Raw genomic sequence first — 20,815 nt, forward strand, 5'->3', positions numbered from 1 at the left:
TTACCCCTTATGTTTTTTTTCATGACGACCAATAAAAACAACAGTGTTACCCCTTATGTTTTTTTTCATGATGACCCAAGAAAAACAACAGTGTTACCCCCTATGTTTTTTTTCATGATGACCAATTAAAAAGAACAGTGTTACCCTTTGTGTTTATTTTCATGACGACCAATAAAAAACAACAGTGTTACCCTTTTTGTTTTTTTTCATGACGACCATTAAAAAACGACAGTGTTACCCCTCATGTTTTTTTTCATGACGACCATAAAAAACGACAGTGTTACCCTTTATGTTTTTTTTCATGACGACCAATAAAAAACAACAGTGTTACCCCTTATGTTTTTTTTCATGACGACCAATAAAAAACGACTTATATTTTATTTGACAAAGACAACAGTGTCACCCCTTATGTTTTTTTTCATGACGACCAATAAAAAACAACAGTGTTACCCCTTATGTTTTTTTCATGACGGCCGATAAAAAACGACAGTTACCCCTCATGTTTTTTCCATGTTGACCAATAAAAATCAACAGTGGCACCCCTGACGACGTTTTTGCAGGGATCGGAACATGAGCTGTTTAGAGTGTTAACCTCCGAACTTAACAATGCACCATCAAGACACCGGTTAAAATCATCACAAAGGTTATACTTGACTTTATAATTCGCATGAAATAGAGATAAGAAACTTCCAACAGTGGTCATCAACCGGTCTTGAACCCCGGTCTCCAGGGGGTTAGGCAGAGTGCACCCCACTGCACCACTGAGGCGATGACAATACACAAAAATCAATCATCAATAAAGAGCATATACATGACATTAAAATGTACGTGTGTATTTCTATTATTTCCCTGATGTTTTTTTTCAAGACGACAAATAATAAACAACAGTGTTACCCCTTATGTTTTTTTTCATGACGACCAAAAAAAACAACAGTGTTACCCCTTTTATGTTTTTTTTCATGACGACCAATAAAAAACAACAGTGTTACCCCTTATGTTTTTTTTCATGACGACCAATAAAAAACAACAGTGTTACCCCTTATGTTTTTTTTCATGACGACCATTAAAAAACGACAGTGTAACCCCTTATGTTTTTTTTCATGACGACCATAAAAAACGACAGTGTTACCCCTTATGTTTTTTTTGATCAATATCGACAGGTTTACCCCTTATTTTTATTTAATGCCGGCCGATAAAAAACGACAGAGTTACCCCTTATGTTTTTTTTCTTGACGATCAGTAAAAAACAAAAGTGATACCCCTTATGTTTTTTTTCATGATAACCCAAGAAAAACAACAGTGTTACCCCCTATGTTTTTTTTCATGATGACCAATTAAAAAGAACAGTGTTACCCTTTGTGTTTTTTTTCATGACGACCATAAAAAACGACAGTGTTACCCTTTATGTTTTTTTTCATGACGACCATTAAAAAACGACAGTGTTACCCCTTATGTTTTTTTTCATGACGACCATAAAAAACGACAGTGTTACCCCTTATGTTTTTTTTCATGATGACCAATAAAAAACAACAGTGTTACCCCTTATGTTTTTTTTCATGACGACCAATAAAAAACAACAGTGTTACCCCTTATGTTTTTTTTCATGACGACCATTAAAAAACGACAGTGTAACCCCTTATGTTTTTTTTCATGACGACCATAAAAAACGACAGTGTTACCCCTTATGTTTCTTTTGATCAATATCGACAGGTTTACCCCTTATTTTTATTTAATGCCGGCCGATAAAAAACGACAGAGTTACCCCTTATGTTTTTTTTCTTGACGATCAGTAAAAAACAAAAGTGATACCCCTTATGTTTTTTTTCATGATAACCCAAGAAAAACAACAGTGTTACCCCCTATGTTTTTTTTCATGATGACCAATTAAAAAGAACAGTGTTACCCTTTGTGTTTTTTTTCATGACGACCAATAAAAAACAACAGTGTTACCCCTTATGTTTTTTTTCATGACGACCATTAAAAAACAACAGTGTTACCCCTTATGTTTTTTTTCATGACGACCATAAAAAACAAAAGTGATACCCCTTATGTTTTTTTTCATGACGACCAATAAAAAACAACAGTGTTACCCCTTATGTTTTTTTTCATGATGACCCAAGAAAAACAACAGTGTTACCCCCTATGTTTTTTTTCATGATGACCAATTAAAAAGAACAGTGTTACCCTTTGTGTTTTTTTTCATGACGACCAATAAAAAACAACAGTGTTACCCCTTATGTTTTTTTTCATGACGACCATTAAAAAACGACAGTGTTACCCCTTATGTTTTTTTTCATGACGACCAATAAAAAATGACTTATATTTTATCTGACAAAGACAACAGTGTTACCCCTTATGTTTTTTTTCATGACGACCAATAAAAAACAACAGTGTTACCCCTTATGTTTTTTTTCATGATGACCCAAGAAAAACAACAGTGTTACCCCCTATGTTTTTTTTCATGATGACCAATTAAAAATAACAGTGTAACCCTTTGTGTTTTTTTTCATGACGACCAATAAAAAACAACAGTGTTACCCTTTTTGTTTTTTTTCATGACGACCATTAAAAAACAAGTGTTACCCCTTATGTTTTTTTTCATGATGACCCAAGAAAAACAACAGTGTTACCCCCTATGTTTTTTTTCATGATGACCAATTAAAAAGAACAGTGTAACCCTTTGTGTTTTTTTTCATGACGACCAATAAAAAACAACAGTGTTACCCTTTTTGTTTTTTTTCATGACGACCATTAAAAAACGACAGTGTTACCCCTTATGTTTTATTTGATCAATATCGACAGGTTTACCCCTTATTTTTATTTAATGCCGGCCGATAAAAAACGACAGAGTTACCCTTATGTTTTTTTTCATGACGACCATAAAAAACGACAGTGTTACCCCTTATATATTTTTTCATGACGACCAATAAAAAACAACAGTGTTACCCCTTATGGTTTTTTTCATGACGACCAATAAAAAACGACTTATATTTTATTTGACAAAGACAACAGTGTTACCCCTTATGTTTTTTTTCATGACGACCAATAAAAAACAACAGTGTTACCCCGTATGTTTTTTTCATGACGGCCGATAAAAAACGACAGTTACCCCTTTTTTTTTTTCGATGTTGACCAATAAAAAACAACAGAGGCACCCCTGTCGACGTTTTTGCAGGGATCTGAACATGAGCTGTTTAGAGTGTTAACCTCCGAACTTAACAATGCACCATCAAGACACCGGTTAAATTCATCACAAAGGTTATACTTGACTTTATAATTCGCATGAAATAGAGATAAGAAACTTCCAACAGAGGTCATCAACCGGACTTGAACCACGGTCTCCAGGGGGTTAGGCAGAGTGCACCCCACTGCACCACTGAGGCGATGACAATACACAATAATCAATCATCAATAAAGAGCATATACATGACATTAAAATGTACGTGTGTATTTCTATTATTTCCCTTATGTTCTTTTTCAAGACGACAAATAATAAACAACAGTGTTACCCCTTATGTTTTTTTTCATGACGACCAAAAAAAACAACAGTGTTACCCCCTTTATGTTTTTTTTCATGACGACCAATAAAAAACAACAGTGTTACCCCTTATGTTTTTTTTCATGACGACCAATAAAAAACAACAGTGTTACCCCTTATGTTTTTTTCATGACGGCCGATAAAAAACGAGAGTTACCCCTCATGTTTTTTCCATGTTGACCTATAAAAAACGACAGTGGCAACCCTGTCGACGTTTTTGCAGGGATCGTAACATGAGTGGTTTAGAGCGTTAACCTCCGAACTTAACAATGCACCATCAAGACACTGCATAAAGTCATCACAAAGGTTATACTTGACTTTATAATTCGCATGAAATAGAGATAAGAAACTTCCAACAGAGGTCATCAACCGGACTTGAACCCCGGTCTCCAGGGGGTTAGACAGAGTGCACCCCACTGCACCACTGAGGCGATGACAATACACAATAATCAATCATCAATAAAAAGCATATACATGACATTAAAATGTACGTGTGTATTTCGATTATTTCCCTTATGTTTTTTTTCAAGACGACAAATAATAAACAACAGTGTTACCCCTTATGTTTTTTTTCATGACGACCAAAAAAAACAAAAGTGTTACCCCCTTTATGTTTTTTTTCATGACGACCAATAAAAAACAACAGTGTTGCCCCTTATGGTTTTTTTCATGACGATCAAAGAAAAATGACAGTGTCACCCCTCATGTTTCATTTGATAAAAACGACAGTGTTACCCCTTATGTTTTTTTCATGACGACCGATAAAAAACGACAGTGTTACCCCTCATGTCTTATTTGATTAATATCAACAGGTTTACCCCTTATTTTTATTTAATGCCGGCCGATAAAAAACGACAGAGTTACCCCTCATGTTTTTTTTCTTGACGACCAGTAAAAAACAAAAGTGATACCCCTTATGTTTTTTTTCATGACGACCAATAAAAAACAACAGTGTTACCCCTTATGTTTTTTTTCATGATGACCCAAGAAAAACAACAGTGTTACCCCCTATGTTTTTTTTCATGATGACCAATTAAAAAGAACAGTGTTACCCTTTATGTTTTTTTTCATGACGACCAATAAAAAACAACAGTGCTACCCCGTATGTTTTTTTTCATGACGACCATTAAAAAACGACAGTGTTACCCCTTATGTTTTTTTTCATGACGACCATAAAAAACGACAGTGTTACCCCGTATGTTTTTTTTCATGACGACCAATAAAAAACAACAGTGTTACCCCTTATGTTTTTTTTCATGACAACCATAAAAAACGACTGTGTTACCCCTTATGTTTTTTTTCATGACGACCAATAAAAAACAACAGTGTTACCCCTTATGTTTTTTTTCATGACGACCCAAGAAAAACAACAGAGTTACCCCTTATGTTTTTTTTCTTGACGACCAGTAAAAAACAAAAGTGTTACCCCTTATGTTTTTTTTCATGACGACCAATAAAAAACAACAGTGTTACCCCATATGTTTTTTTTCATGATGACCAATTAAAAAGAACAGTGTTACCCCTTATGTTTTTTTTCATGAAGACCAATAAAAAAGAACAGTGTTACCCCTCATGTTTTATTTGATTAATATCAACAGGTTTACCCCTTATTTTTATTTAATGCCGGCCGATAAAAAACGACAGAGTTACCCCTCATGTTTTTTTTCTTGACGACCAGTAAAAAACAAAAGTGATACCCCTCATGTTTTTTTTCATGACGACCAATAAAAAACAACAGTGTTACCCCTTATGTTTTTTTTCATGATGACCCAAGAAAAACAACAGTGTTACCCCCTATGTTTTTTTTCATGATGACCAATTAAAAAGAACAGTGTTACCCTTTATGTTTTTTTTCATGACGACCAATAAAAAACAACAGTGTTACCCCGTATGTTTTTTTTCATGACGACCATTAAAAAACGACAGTGTTACCCCTTATGTTTTTTTTCATGACGACCATAAAAAACGACTGTGTTACCCCTTATATTTTTTTTCATGACGACCAATAAAAAACAACAGTGTTACCCCTTATGTTTTTTTTCATGACGACCATAAAAAACGACTGTGTTACCCCTTATGTTTTTTTTCATGACGACCAATAAAAAACAACAGTGTTACCCCTTATGTTTTTTTTCATGACGACCCAAGAAAAACAACAGAGTTACCCCTTATGTTTTTTTTCTTGACGACCAGTAAAAAACAAAAGTGTTACCCCTTATGTTTTTTTTCATGACGACCAATAAAAAACAACAGTGTTACCCCATATGTTTTTTTTCATGATGACCAATTAAAAAGAACAGTGTTACCCCTCATGTTTTTTTTCATGAAGACCAATAAAAAAGAACAGTGTTACCCCTTATGTTTTTTTTCTTGACGACCAGTAAAAAACAAAAGTGTTACCCCTTATGTTTTTTTTCATGAAGACCAATAAAAAACAATTCCACTGCACCACTGAGGCGATGACAATACACAATGATCAATCATCAATAAAGAGGATATACATGACATTAAAATGTATGTGGGTTTTTCTATTATTTCCCTTCCGTTTTTTTTCTTAACGACCAATAAAATACGACAGTGTTACCCCTTATGGGTTTTTCATGACAACTGATAAAAAACGAAAGTGTTACCCCTTATATTTTATTTGACAAAGACAACAATGTTACCCCTTATGTTTTTCTTCATGACGACCAATAAAAAACAACAGTGTTACCCCTTATGTTTTTTTTCATGACGACCCAAAAAAAACAACAGAGTTACCCCTTATGTTTTTTTCTTGACGACCAGTGAAAAACTAAAGTGTTACCCCTTATGTTTTTTTTCATGACGACCAATAAAAAACAACAGTGTTACCCCATATGTTTTTTTTCATGATGACCAATTAAAAAGAACAGTGTTACCCCTTATGTTTTTCTTCATGACGACCAATAAAAAACAACAGTGTTACCCCTTATGTTTTTTTTCATGACGACCCAAGAAAAACAACAGAGTTACCCCTTATGTTTTTTTTCATGACGACCAATAAAAAACGACTTATATTTTATTCGACAAAGACAACAGTGTTACCCCTTATGTTTTTTTTCATGACGACCAATAAAAAACAACAGTGTTACCCCTTATGTTTTTTTCATGACGGCCGATAAAAAACGACAGAGTTACCCCTCATGTTTTTTCCATGTTGACCGATAAAAAACAACAGTGGCACCCCTGTCGACGTTTTTGCAGGGATCGGAACATGAGCTGTTTAGAGTGTTAACCTCCGAACTTAACAATGCACCATCAAGACACCGGTTAAATTCATCACAAAGGTTATACTTGACTTTATAATTCGCATGAAATAGAGATAAGAAATTTCCAACAGAGGTCATCAACCGGACTTGAACCCCGGCCTCCAGGGGGTTAGGCAGAGTGCACCCCACTGCACCACTGAGGCGATGACAATACACAATAATCAATCATCAATAAAGAGCATATACATGACATTAAAATGTACGTGTGTATTTCTATTATTTCCCTTATGTTTTTTTTCAAGACGACAAATAATAAACAACAGTGTTACCCCTTATGTTTTTTTTCATGACGACCAAAAAAAACAACAGTGTTACCCCCTTTATGTTTTTTTTCATGACGACCAATAAAAAACAACAGTGTTACCCCTTATGTTTTTTTCATGACGACCAAAAAAAACAACAGTGTTACCCCCTTTATGTTTTTTTTCATGACGACCAATAAAAAACAACAGTGTTGCCCCTTATGGTTTTTTTCATGACGACCAAAGAAAAATGACAGTGTCACCCCTCATGTCTCATTTGATAAAAACGACAGTGTTACCCCTTATGTTTTTTTCATGACGACCGATAAAAAACGACAGTGTTACCCCTCATGTTTTATTTGATTAATATCAACAGGTTTACCCCTTATTTTTATTTAATGCCGGCCGATAAAAAACGACAGAGTTACCCCTCATGTTTTTTTTCTTGACGACCAGTAAAAAACAAAAGTGATACCCCTTATGTTTTTTTTCATGACGACCAATAAAAAACAACAGTGTTACCCCTTATGTTTTTTTTCATGATGACCAATTAAAAAGAACAGTGTTACCCTTTATGTTTTTTTTCATGACGACCAATAAAAAACGACAGTGTTACCCCGTATGTTTTTTTTCATGACGACCATTAAAAAACGACAGTGTTACCCCTTATGTTTTTTTTCATGACGACCATAAAAAACGACAGTGTTACCCCGTATGTTTTTTTTCATGACGACCATTAAAAAACGACAGTGTTACCCCTTATGTTTTTTTTCATGACGACCATAAAAAACGACTGTTACCCCTTATGTTTTTTTTCATGACGACCAATAAAAAACAACAGTGTTACCCCTTATGTTTTTTTTCATGACGACCATAAAAAACGACTGTGTTACCCCTTATATTTTTTTTCATGACGACCAATAAAAAACAACAGTGTTGCCCCTTATGTTTTTTTTCATGACGACCCAAGAAAAACAACAGAGTTACCCCTTATGTTTTTTTTCTTGACGACAAGTAAAAAACAAAAGTGTTACCCCATATGTTTTTTTTCATGATGACCAATTAAAAAGAACAGTGTTACCCCTTATGTTTTTTTTCATGAAGACCAATAAAAAAGAACAGTGTTACCCCTTATGTTTTTTTTCTTGACGACCAGTAAAAAACAAAAGTGTTACCCCTTATGTTTTTTTTCATGAAGACCAATAAAAAAGAACAGTGTTACCCCTTATGTTTTTTTTCATGACGACCAGTAAAAAACAAAAGTGTTACCCCTTATGTTTTTTTTCATGAAGACCAATAAAAAACAATTCCACTGCACCACTGAGGCGATGACAATACACAATGATCAATCATCAATAAAGAGGATATACATGACATTAAAATGTATGTGGGTTTTTCTATTATTTCCCTTACGTTTTTTTTCTTGACGACCAATAAAATACGACAGTATTTTATTGGTCGTCAACCCTTATGGGTTTTTCATGACAACTGATAAAAAACGAAAGTGTTACCCCTTATATTTTATTTGACAAAGACAACAATGTTACCCCTTATGTTTTTCTTCATGACGACCAATAAAAAACAACAGTGTTACCCCTTATGTTTTTTTTCATGACGACCAAAGAAAAATGACAGTGTCACCCCTCATGTTTCATTTGATAAAAACGACAGTGTTACCCCTTATTTTTATTTCATGCCGGCTGATAAAAAACGACAGAGTTACCCCTTATGTTTTTTTTCTTGACGACCAGTAAAAAACAAAAGTGATACCCCTTTTGTTTTTTTTCATGACGACCAATAAAAAACAACAGTGTTACCCCTTATGTTTTTTTTCATGACGACCAATAAAAAACAACAGTGTTACCCAGGGACGCGGGAAGTGGGGGTGCTTAGGGTGCTGCAGAGGCCCCTGGCTGTAACTGCAAGTGAGAAAGTTTTCTGAACAAATCAATACTTTTTTTTTGTTGTATAATTTTATCATACAACATGATTTTTCATTAAATTATTGACATCCACCCTTTTTATGATATTTATCATATTATCGGTACTATGCTGATTTTACATAAGCATGTTGGTGTTCAACATCTGTTGTAGTGAACATTCTAAAACTGGTGTAAAATGTTGCTGCCATATTAATAGACACGTTGAATGTTATCGTTTTGATTCTGGAATCCCGCACGTAAACTGGTTGGCAAAAAAAGAGCAAAGACGGGCGGTTCACTTGACGGAGAAACCGTCACTTTCCTCATATCAGACAACTCGTAACGCCTCGTGCCCACTGCACCGTCAGTCAACGGACGTGGGAAGGCGTGGCTGACGGATGGGGGAGTAGTCTTTGCAGAGGCATCCGTCAGCCAATCAAGTCGCTTCGCCGGGTTCTTCCCGCTTCTTCCTGCTTGTTGTGAGGCAAGATGACCCGCTTTCCCGCTTTCCAGTATCGTCAGAGCCCGAGTCGCGTCACAGTGCTTAAATTTGCATACGCGATCTGATTGGATGACGGAACCGTCGCTGCCGAAAAAGTTGAACATTTTTCAACTTTCTGACGGTGGCGAACGCTCCAACTGAACGGACGGATCCACAATGCATTGCGCGTCCGTCCCCATTCAAAGTCAATGGGCAACGGTCAACTGACGGAGGTAGTGGGCACGGGGCGTAACTCTGGATGAAAATTAAGGCTTTCTATTATTGTCACTTTCCTTTGTAAACCTTTAGAAATAACCTCCTGAATCCTTGTTATAACGCTGTGTATAATCCCGGACCGCAACAGCTTGTCGGCATGTTGTTAGTGTGTGAAATTCAGCCCAGTATCAGCCGAGTTGACTCTAATTTCCACATTGTTTACTTGCTAATGTTTGTGAATAACAGTGGCTAGTTGGCAGAACTCTTTTTACACACCAGTAGAGGGTTTATCAGAGCGGATCCCTGAATGTGACGTCACCCCTCATCTCGTCTCTGTAAACAACGGATGTTGCGCAGCATTTATTATGACGTCATTATATAGATTCTCTCTCAGCACCCCCCCCTCGGACTGACTTCCCGCGTCCCTGCCCTAACTGCTCCCGACGAGCTGGCAGTCGCCTTGCATGGTTGACTCCGCCGTCGGTGTGTGTATGTGTGTAGGAATGGATGTAAGTTGCTTTGGATAAAAGTGTCTGCTAAATGTATGTATGTATCACTTTAGGTTAATTTAACATCATTAGATAAAAAAAAAAAAGTTATTTGTAGTAATTACATGTTTCCCAAAAAAGTACTTCATTTTATGCCATTTTAAAGCAAGAAACACATTGCTGGAGATGTTATATAATACTCACAGTGCTGAAGGTAGGTCTCGGCAGGGAGGTGGACCTGTAGGACATCCTGGGAAAACCCTCTGGCCACCGCAGATCAGGGCCTTGGGTTCTCCTCCCATTGGAGCTTGATCCAGAGGAATGTGGAGGTTCCTGACTGTCCCACACCACTTTTTTCCGCTTCTCTCTCCCCCTCTCCCTCTCTCCCGGCACCCCTCTCTCTTCCCCACTTGGCCTCTCGGACGCTTTGTCCATCCCTTTATCCTTCCGTCTGTCTCTCTTCGAGTGGATTTCCTTTGGCTTCTCCCTCGTTTCTTCCTCCTTATCGGTCGTATCAGCCCTCTGCCCAGTCCTCTCCCACAACGGCTCCCTTATTCTCTCCCTTTCTTCTTCCTCACCCTCGTCAGGCTTCTCCGTCCCCATCTCCTGCCCATCCGTCACCAGGGTGCCATCAGCCGCCAGTTCATCCAGCCGTCGCACCCTGTCAATATCTGTCTCCAGATACAGCCGGCCTGTGGACGGCTGTGACTGGATCTTCGTACATAGTGCCAGGTCACGCTCGGGGTATGAATATCTCTCTCTGTTCACCTTCCTGGGTACATCGGAAGGCTCCAGGACCCGGCAGCTGGGCAGGGACTTGCTCCAGCGATGAATGGAGCCGGCCAAGTCCCTGGAATCCTCCTCTTGGATCATCTGGAGGTCCGCCGTGGTTGGGCTGCGCCATATACCCGCCATGGGCTGCGGTTCCGTTGTTGTGACTCTAGCGGTTGTTTTTGTCGTTGTTGGTGGTAATGATGGTCGAAGCGGAGAAGGAGTGGATGGTGGCTCAGGCGACGGGGATTGGTACCCATGTTGGAGGGTGGAGCCGAGCTGAGGACGGCCTTCTTTGAACTGTAGAACCCTGCATGTCACCTCGTTCAAAAACTGGGAGAACTTAAGCCGGTTCTCGGCCCTCTTATCCCTATGATGGTTCACGGTTGTTGGTGAAACACTCTGAGTGTTGTTGGACATGAACATGCTCTGAGCTTTCTTCTTTGACAGGAAGGAGGCGCTCTGGGCAAAACGTGCGTCTTCGGGTTCATCGATGGGCCGAGAGAAGGTGAGATTCTGGTAAATGACCTCAGGCAATGACGCGTCAGAGTCTGACATCTGGCCGCCTTTACCCTTACCGGTGGAGTCCGGATAGATCTGGAGGACCTGGCTGCCCTGCTGTTCGGCAGGGTGGCGTAGAAGGCAGGTGATCCCGGAGCTCCAACTGTTGGTGTCCCAGCTGCCATCGTCTTCACTGGAGCTAACACTCCGCAGGCTGGAGCTGGAGCTTCCTTCATTAGAGCTGGACGGAGCTGGAGAGTTCTGGTGGGTGCCTATCGACCGACGCTTCAGCCCCAAGATGGAACCCTTCAGTTTTGCTATGGAATTCTGGAGTCCGGTTAGAGATCCTTTTCGGTTCCAAGGTGCGCCTCGTGCGGCCGGGGTTGCTCCTCGCAGAGAGGCTTCAGATCCCTGGAGGCTGGGCAGGGAGCCATTGTGGGTGGTTTGTGTGGAGTGGTTAAGTTTGGAGAGTGTGGTTTTGAGTAGGGGTGAAGACCTGTGCCGTGGTGGAGGGTCTTCTTCCTGGTCACTGTAGGAGCCCGCAAACACGGGACAGGAGGCTGTAGAAGAACAGGAGCCGCGGTCTTGACGGGACGAGGACATCCTGGTTCTTGAAGGCGGGTTCCTGGAGGTGGTCATGTCAAAAGTCGTCTTCTTACCTTTCCGGGGTTTTCTTGACGATTCTTTCAGTACAGACTCCAACCGGGGACCCTCTGCGGAAATGGAGACACACAAGTGAACCATGGCAAGCTTTTGTTGGGCTGTTTTGCAATGGTTCCACCTTCTCGATGGCTCTGCCCTATCTCTGTTGGTGTCCCTTGTTTGTCAGGCCTCCCACAGAGCGCCCTGGCTGCTCCAATAAACAGAGCTGACACCATTTCAGCACTTCAGCTCGGTGCCGAATGAGGGTGGCTATGAGGTTAGTATTTGATAGTTGTTTGGATGTCGACCAACATTGACGATTTTCTTTTTTTGTTCTAAATAGAACTATAGATCGCTGATTGTATTGTCTGGGCATTTTCTGTAATGAATATGTGTATTGATAGGGATGCAGTGAAATGCTGTATATTCAGGTCAACGATATTGATTGTATTACCGCACAGAACAGGATTTGTCGACAGCAGTAAAGCTTAGAGGCCCAAAATCAATAGCTCACACATATACTCTAGGTAGTGTTTGTTTTCGTGCTCATATTGTAGATCAAATGACATGGGAAAGATTGCTTTTACTGTGCATGGGAAGTTTTAAAATAAATAACTTTTCATTCAATGATTATTTTTTGTTTGGGGTTGTAATAGTCCTTTGTGTAGCTAACAATGGTTAAGATAGTCTAAAAGTGGAGAAACCGTTGCTAACTTTGGTTATGAGGGATGAAAGGGTAACCGGCTAACGGTAAACTGCGGTTAAATTAATATCAGGGTTTTAATGATGATTCAATTTGACACGGTAATGATAAACGTTTGGGATTTTACCCCGTTTTATCGTAAAACGGTTAACCGTTTCCTCCCTACTACATATTTTGTTCATATTTGTAGGATTTGATTAAAACACTTGCCAATCTTTTTTTCCCCAACTCTGGCTGTATATGGACAATATGAGTAATATCTCAAAACATTTAGTCAAGAATTAATTACTTTAAATTATTTAAGCGACTCTCAACTGATTCAACTGATGCATGGCATTTTTAAGGAACCCGACACTTTGATGTGTGTGGGGGAGAACAGAGAGATGTGTTAATAAACAGCGGGTCGTTTGAAATACTTCCAGGGTCGGCTATTGTACCATTCGCCTTAGCACCTAAAGAACGGATCCATCTATCTAAGTCTCTCTTTAATGGCTATACGTCTGTGGCGAGACACAGAATTAGTCCTTTTTTATCGCAATGCTATCTGGAGTAAACTAAACCTCCAACCCCTTACACAATGCACGGACATGATCATGTTAATGGGTGAAAATGAAAGTCAGCGAACCAGGCTTAACGGTAATGATAGTTAACTTGTATGTTCATGTAAACAGACATTGGTTTGTACCCGACATGTTTCAAATGAATACTAGTCTGTTTACATGAACATACAAGTTAATTTATCAAGTTAGACTCAATTAACTTTTTTGAGGTAATGATAGTGATGCTATCCCATACCTCAAAGTGACTGACCCTCTATGGTTCACATCTCATCCTATGTGGTGCTTTTAAACGTGCATGGCTAGATGTGGAAGAGGTGATGAGAAGCATACATCAGAACATACTAGAACATAGGAGGGAGAAGAAGTTTAAACTGAAACAAGAGGAAAAGTGCTGCCTGGCCCTGGACTCCCTCTGCATTTGCAGCGTGACAACATGTAGGCTGTGTGTCAGTGAGACATCAATAGTACCCTGGCCATTGATTCCGCCCTGGTTAGCCAAAGTAGAGTAATTAATGGCTCTGTGGGTCCTCATCATCCTCATCGTCATCCGCTTATCCGGGGTCGGGTCGCGGGGGGAGCAGCTCAAGCAGGGGGCCCCAGACTTCCCTTTCCCGGGCCACATTGACCAGCTCTGACGGGGGGCTCTGTGGGTGTTGAGGTAAAACCCTGTCCCCAATACTAATGCTCTCAATGGAACCATTTTTAAGGGAATCAAGTAGTTATTGAGCCATTATTTTGTTCAAATTGAATGTTTTGTTTTTACACATTACAAGTATCAAATTCCAAAGACAGGAGCACCTGCTGTTCAGATGAGTGCAATAATAAGTCCATCTCTCCCAACAGTTTCAGTTTCACAATTTCACAGCAATATGAAACCATCAATCATTATAGCTCCGTAGACCTCTCACGAAACACTACTCTTCTTCCTCTGATACTACTTACTTCTAGATGGTACCATTCACACTCACATTCTGTTCTCTCTTTATTTTAATGAGCACATGAACAAAACCTGTTCCTATTATAGTAGGTTTTTTTTGTTCTCGTTTGAGTCCATGGAGAGGAATGAATAGAAGGAGGATGTAATACCCCGAGAGAGGATGAGAGACAGAGAGAGACAGACAGAGAGAGAGGGAGAAAAGGAGTGGGAGAGGCAGGAGATATACACTGCTCTCTAAACGCGAGTGCAACAACAGACACTTGGGCCTACAGGAAATGTCAGCGAAGTTTTTTGACGGTAAGGAGTTTGACAGCCATGTCTGTCAAAAAAAAACATTTCCATATCAAGGCAACTCCTTGTCACTACACATCGTTTTCCTTTCGGGAAGAGAAAAGACTGCAAGTGGAGAATGTCTGTACAGCCAAGCAGTTGCAATACACTGCGAATTCTGGATTACTGAGGTATTCCCATAATTTAAATAAATCCAACAAATGCACATCCTGCTGTACGCCATACACAATTGTGTTTCCAAACAAAACCAACGTATGCACTAGTGACTTTTAACACAAACGTTTATTAATCCGCAATGAAGCAAGGCTTCATACGTTTTTGCATGTACACTTGCGCCCTCTTGTGGCTATATACATACAACATCACTTCCTTAATGATCTCTTGAATACATCTCAATCGAACGGTTGTTCCCACTGTGCGTGTGTGTGTGTGTGTGTGTGTGTGTGTGTGTGTGTGTGTGTGTGTGTGTGTGTGTGTGTGTGTGTGTGTGTGTGTGTGTGTGTGTGTGTGTGTGTGTGTGTGTGTCTCATTGAATTCTATTTTTTATGTTTGCCATTGAATATACTGTTGTCCTTATCAACCTTTCTCTTCCTTTCTCCTGGCAATACATAAGTTCAGTGGGGTTTTGTTCAAGCCAATGCAGTGATTTCCGTTCAATGTCATTCCATTCATTCAAGGTCATGTAGGATAATCCATAGACATTGTTGCTGTATTTGTGTCCCAACAGGTAACACCTCGTTGCCTCTTCTGGCAACAAGGTGTGAATACTTCTACATACGTAATAATGTATAGCTAGTTTTATAGTTGTTATCGTCAAGCAGAGTTAAAGTCAGTGGATAAGACATAAAATATCATCCATCAATCAATCGGTGTTTGGTGTCCTTGATTTCTGCAACAACCATTTGGGCTCTTATGAAAATATCGCAATATTGGTGGGGTTTTTGCTAACCAAAAACATTACATTTGTTATGTTATGACTTTATCAACCAAAATACATTGTGTAATGGTTAATCTGATAAACATCAATTGTTGTTGTTTTTTCATGTTGCTATACAGCCTGACAGGGATTTCTCGTACCGTGAAAAGCAGTTTTTTGCAGTTTGGTTTCAAACATGTTTTGTTGTGTTAAAATCGTTACTTGATTGTATACATACAGTATGTATACACTTACATACAAGCAAGTATGTAATTCCATACAGCACATGAACAGCCAGAACACATGAGAGAGAAGGAAAGAGGGAGATGGAGAGGAAAATTTGGTTGTATGTCTTAACTGTTTGCTCGGAAAACCAAACAAATTGGGGTATCCTCCAAAATCCCTGTTGCCATGACTACGACCACATGGCTGTGTGGTGCATATGTATGCCCCTCTGTGTGGAGGACGCAGTGGGCCCAATTATCTCCTGTGGAAATCCAACTAGCACCCTCTGCCCCGAGCACATCCGAGAACATTATGAATATTTCCTATGTATCCTGTCGACCAAAAAAAAAAAAAATGTAATGTTTAACCTTGGCATGTACAAAAAACTCAAAGTTATAAAATATGTGCATTCAGTGGTTGCAACTACAAGACAAGATACCCTTAAAATAAGATTAGCTGGAGAGAGTTTGTGAACAAGACTCCTGCAGTCTCTTATCAATAAGTCAGAAGAGAGGAAAAGGGAGCAACCTGCCAATCTAGTCAAAGAATCAGGTCGACTGTAGGACTGCTCCAAACTGAGAAACAATACGCTTTGTTGTGGAAAAGTTCTAGGAAGTAGTCATCACCTCTGTTTTGGCCTCATTGACTCTGTGGCCTCCTGCTGGTTATTTTGTGTTTTTGTCCACCATGTGTCTATGTTTGTTGTGCCTCTGACTCGGCCCATCACATGTGGACCCTGCCTTGGTCTGTTTCTCGCCTTTTTTCCTGCTTCCCTGTTCCTCATTGTGTGGTAACTGCTCAGCCAATTTATAACCTGTATTGTTGGTGCAACCTTGTCAGATTGTTTTATGCTTTTACATAGCTTGCCTAGTCAGTTCTCACTGTCTTGTTTCTGCCTGCTTGTCAGCCTGGTTTTAGATTTACCTGCTTTGACCTTTTGCCTGCTCCTGGACTACACTCCTAATGGTGACCTGGCTTTTCTTTCTTTTATTCTTTGTTTTTTGTCCCTGATGTCAATATTGTCAACAGCGGCCTTTTGCCCTTGTTGTGTTGCATTTTATTTGTTATTGTTTGAGCTGAAGCCTTGCTCTGCTTTAAATAAATCTTTGGAACTTTTTTCTGTGTTCCGATCCCACACACACCTGACTTACCATCTGACCATACTATGAACCCAATAACAATCAACTGAAGAATATCCATCGACATTCATGGGGCAATGTTTGGAGAACACTAGTCACGGCGAGACTCTACCTCCAAGACCGTGGAGGCAACAGCTGCGGCCGAGGCAGACCCAGCAGCTAGAGTGCAACAGCTTCAGCTGGCTCCTCTTCTACAAGCTCCTGAACCTTGCTCCTCCGTCTTAGCACTCCTTCGCCTCTTCTCTTGCTTTTGATCGCTCCAAGCGAGGTAGAGACGCAGCCCGGGAGTTCCTTCACCAACAAGGCTGCTTGTTTGATGCCCGGCTCCTCCTAGCCGAGTGTTAAGGTATACCTGAGCAAGACACCTCTCCCTGACTGCTCCCGACGAGCTGGCTGTCGCCCTGCGTGGTTGACTTGTCACTGTTGCACTCTATCGATCTGTCTTTATAATGTAAGTCTTTGTAACACTGCAATTAAACATCAAATGCCTTCTTGGAATAAAATCACTCTTGTCAGAATCTTCTGAGATGAACTAATCCTCCTGATTTCCCTCGGTCACTCAGAGGGCAGAACTCTATCTCATTGATTAATGGTGCTCAATATGGTTGCTTCCAGTTACTCTTCTTCCCCAATCAAACTCTAACCCACAAAAAACACTGTTCTGACCTTCTAGTCAACTCAATTAATTTCACAGTGCCAGGTATTTTTTCCGTTGCTATTTTGCCTTTTTGTTTGCTTGTTGTTATGGCTACAAGCGTTCCGACAATTTGTATGCGCTTTTCGGTTTGTGAGGGTACATTTTTCTCGATGGAGGGATTTGGCTGTAATGAGCACGACCCCACTGAACTCCTCCACCCCCCAGGTCCTGTAGGGGAGTATGGCACATCAATAATTGTCTTTGTGCTTTGTGGCGTTCTTTGAAGGTACCATACATAATAACATGGCCAAATGAGTATGACAGCTTCCCCACTAGGCTCTGCAGGAGTCCGCACCACTGAGCCAGGAGATGTATTCTGCTTGCTGCCAAGTGGGACAACACACACTTCACATGCTGCACACAGTGTGCAAAGTCTGCAGTGTCAGCCACTTGATACATCATATGTTATGTTTCAAATGACGATTTGAAGAAATGTTGAAACACACACACATACACATGCACTGAAACACACAAGAACATGGGAACATAGACACACATTAGAAAACATACACATACATACACACATACATAGACACTCTCTCAGTATATATATATATATATACATGTGTTTATATATATATATATATATATATATATATATATATATATATATATGCCTATTTATATATATTTTTTTTTTTATGAAAGTACTACTTCCTCATCCCCTGTTGACCTCTACAGTTCACTCTGAGGTCACTCTTGCCCTTGAATCTCCCAGCATCCTCCATTCAATCACACATGCACTCACCCCACCCCTCACGAGGTGGAAAAAATGTCATGGACATAGAAAATACTAAGATTGCCTCTTCCTCTCTCTCTGAAGAAGTACATTACTGAGCTGTTTGTATGGCTGTTCTAATCCTACACATTCATAAAGATAGACATAATTTCGCCAGCGGAAAATGTTCGGTAGTTCTGTGAGGAATATCCACTGATCATAAAAATGGAATCCTTCACAATACAATCTGAGGGGCACAGACATTTTCCATTAACTGTTTTCAATTCTCTGAGAAGGAGAGGTTTAGAAATAGACAATCCAGAGATGGCATCACATCATAAAAAAGTAGGGACTTTGAATTTCCGAAATGGTTGGACAGTTAACATTGAATTAATATAAACACACATAACTGTTCATCTATTGGTTAGGCAGGAAAATGAGCACATGACTTTTTATTTTCAGTTAGTACTACACTTCAGCACTAAAAGAGAATGTCGAAAAATACGAATAGATCAAGAAATTGCCATGGCTGACGTGAATTTTCTTCCCTTATATGCTTCGCACCTGTTACGCACCTGCCATGCTCTCTCCCTCAGCCATGACATTGACATGTTGAATAATTCATGGCACGGAGACTGCCTTGAGTCAGAGACAGCTGGGGAGACAGAGGTTGTGGTGAAGGGTAGTCTGCCCTACGCTTCGGCCCACTGGCGCGTGGGCAATAACCTCTGGCCAAAGAAGAGAAGAGGTTAAGCAGTGCAACTGCTTAATCTCACGATCCATCGGCAAATGTTTAACCTGCCGTTTGAGCTCTCTTTGTGTGGAATCAACAGTTCAACAGTCTTTCAGGGGGATCCACTGCGATGCAGGAGATTTATTTGGAGCCTTTAAACTCAAGTTAAACTTGTCTATGTAGGACACAAAGCTGCAATAATACACAAATTCATAAACAGTATAGCCTGTATGTACTCTTTATTCTGCAGACAGTGGCTTTAGTCATTAATTGACTGAGAACGGCAGTGTCTGGGGGGTAGGGAGGCAGAGGGAGGGCAGAGAGGCGCGCGGGAGGAGGGGAGCTGCTGCTCCTCTATTAATCTCCATTACTGCTCAATGGCCAGCAGATGTAGACACGCCTTTGCAAGTCCCCGGCAACCAATTCCCCCTGTGTGTTGTGATGTTCACGACATACATAAATATATATATATATATATATATATATATATATATATATGTATATATATATATATATATATATATATATATATATATATATATATATATATATATATATATATATATATATGTGTATATATATATATATATATATATGTGTATATATATATATGTGTATATTATATATATACATATATGTATATATTATATATATATATATATGTATAAACTTTCCCTTTTATTATCTGAACACATATTTTCTGGAAGGATACAGTCTTTTAACCTAAGCACACTGTATTATTGATTCATCCATCAAGAAATCAATTGACCTCCATGGACTGATGATGTCGTGTTAATAGATGGAATTGTAAACCTTTGTTGTTGTTGTTGTTGATACATGACGTCAGGCAACGATAAGTCGACCTTGAAGGAAAAAAGGGTCCATCGCAAACTACCGTTAATTAAATGAGTTATTTGCCGGCTCCACCTGTCAGGTTTGGCGTCTGTTGGCTTTGGTAGCTTGCCATGGCTCTCTCTACCATTTGCCTGGTTGTTTGATCAGGACCAACGACATCCCCGCAGGTAGATTTAACAAACACTGAAATGTCTGCACAAACACACACACACACACACACACACACACACACACGCACGCACGCACACACGCACGCACGCACGCACGCACGCACGCACGCACGCACGCACGCACGCACGCACGCACGCACGCACACACACACACACACACACACACACACACACACACACACACACACACACACACACACACACACATACATACAAACAAAAACACACACACACACAAACACAAGACAGTGACAATCATGCATACGTATTATGTATGATTTTACGTAACATACATTTTTACTTATGCAGGGTGTAAAGATAAGTGGTCACGCAACGATAGGAGACATATTCATTTGTTACAGCTCAGGTAAACTTGCCCACGCCAAGCTGCTACCACCCCAACAGATACCATCGCACTCCAGTTTCTATGGCAACATGACAAGAATGACCAGCTTTAGGTGTCATTAAGAGATCTCTCTCTCTCTCTCTCTCTCTCTCTCTCTCTCTCTCTCTCTCTCTCTCTCTCTCTCTCTCTCTCTCTCTCTCTCTCTCTCTCTCTCTCTCTCTCTCTCTCTCTCTCACTTTCCCACTATCTCTCTCGTCCGCTCCTCTCTCATCTGCTCCCGATATCCCCTCGGATAAGCCTTGATAGGGTCTTCTGTGGTGGTGGAAATGTCTGCAGTCTCCCTGAGAATAAATGGCATTGACACTTCTCTTGATTCAAATGTTATGAATGTCTCAATTCTCATGGCTCATATCCGACCGGATGGCCATATTATA

At 39.8% G+C, this 20,815-nt stretch overlaps 1 protein-coding gene across 3 annotated transcripts in view; it reads right to left on the reverse strand.

Annotated features, from left to right (window-relative positions):
* LOC132458242 (brain-enriched guanylate kinase-associated protein) overlaps positions 1–12,458 on the reverse strand; it is a 52,189-nt gene extending 39,731 nt beyond the window's left edge. For all 3 annotated transcript variants that reach the window (XR_009525871.1, XR_009525870.1, XM_060052813.1), the window contains exon 1: positions 10,382–12,458. Coding sequence is in view for 1 of the 3 variants with exons in the window: in XM_060052813.1 (XP_059908796.1) it covers positions 10,382–12,193 (1,812 nt within the window). In the remaining 2 variants the exon portion in view is untranslated. The remainder of the gene's footprint in view (positions 1–10,381) is intronic.
* Positions 12,459–20,815: the final 8,357 nt, after the last annotated feature.

This window comes from Gadus macrocephalus, chromosome 5, assembly GCF_031168955.1.
Source record: "Gadus macrocephalus chromosome 5, ASM3116895v1".
In the NCBI taxonomy this organism is placed as follows: Eukaryota; Metazoa; Chordata; class Actinopteri; order Gadiformes; family Gadidae; genus Gadus; species Gadus macrocephalus.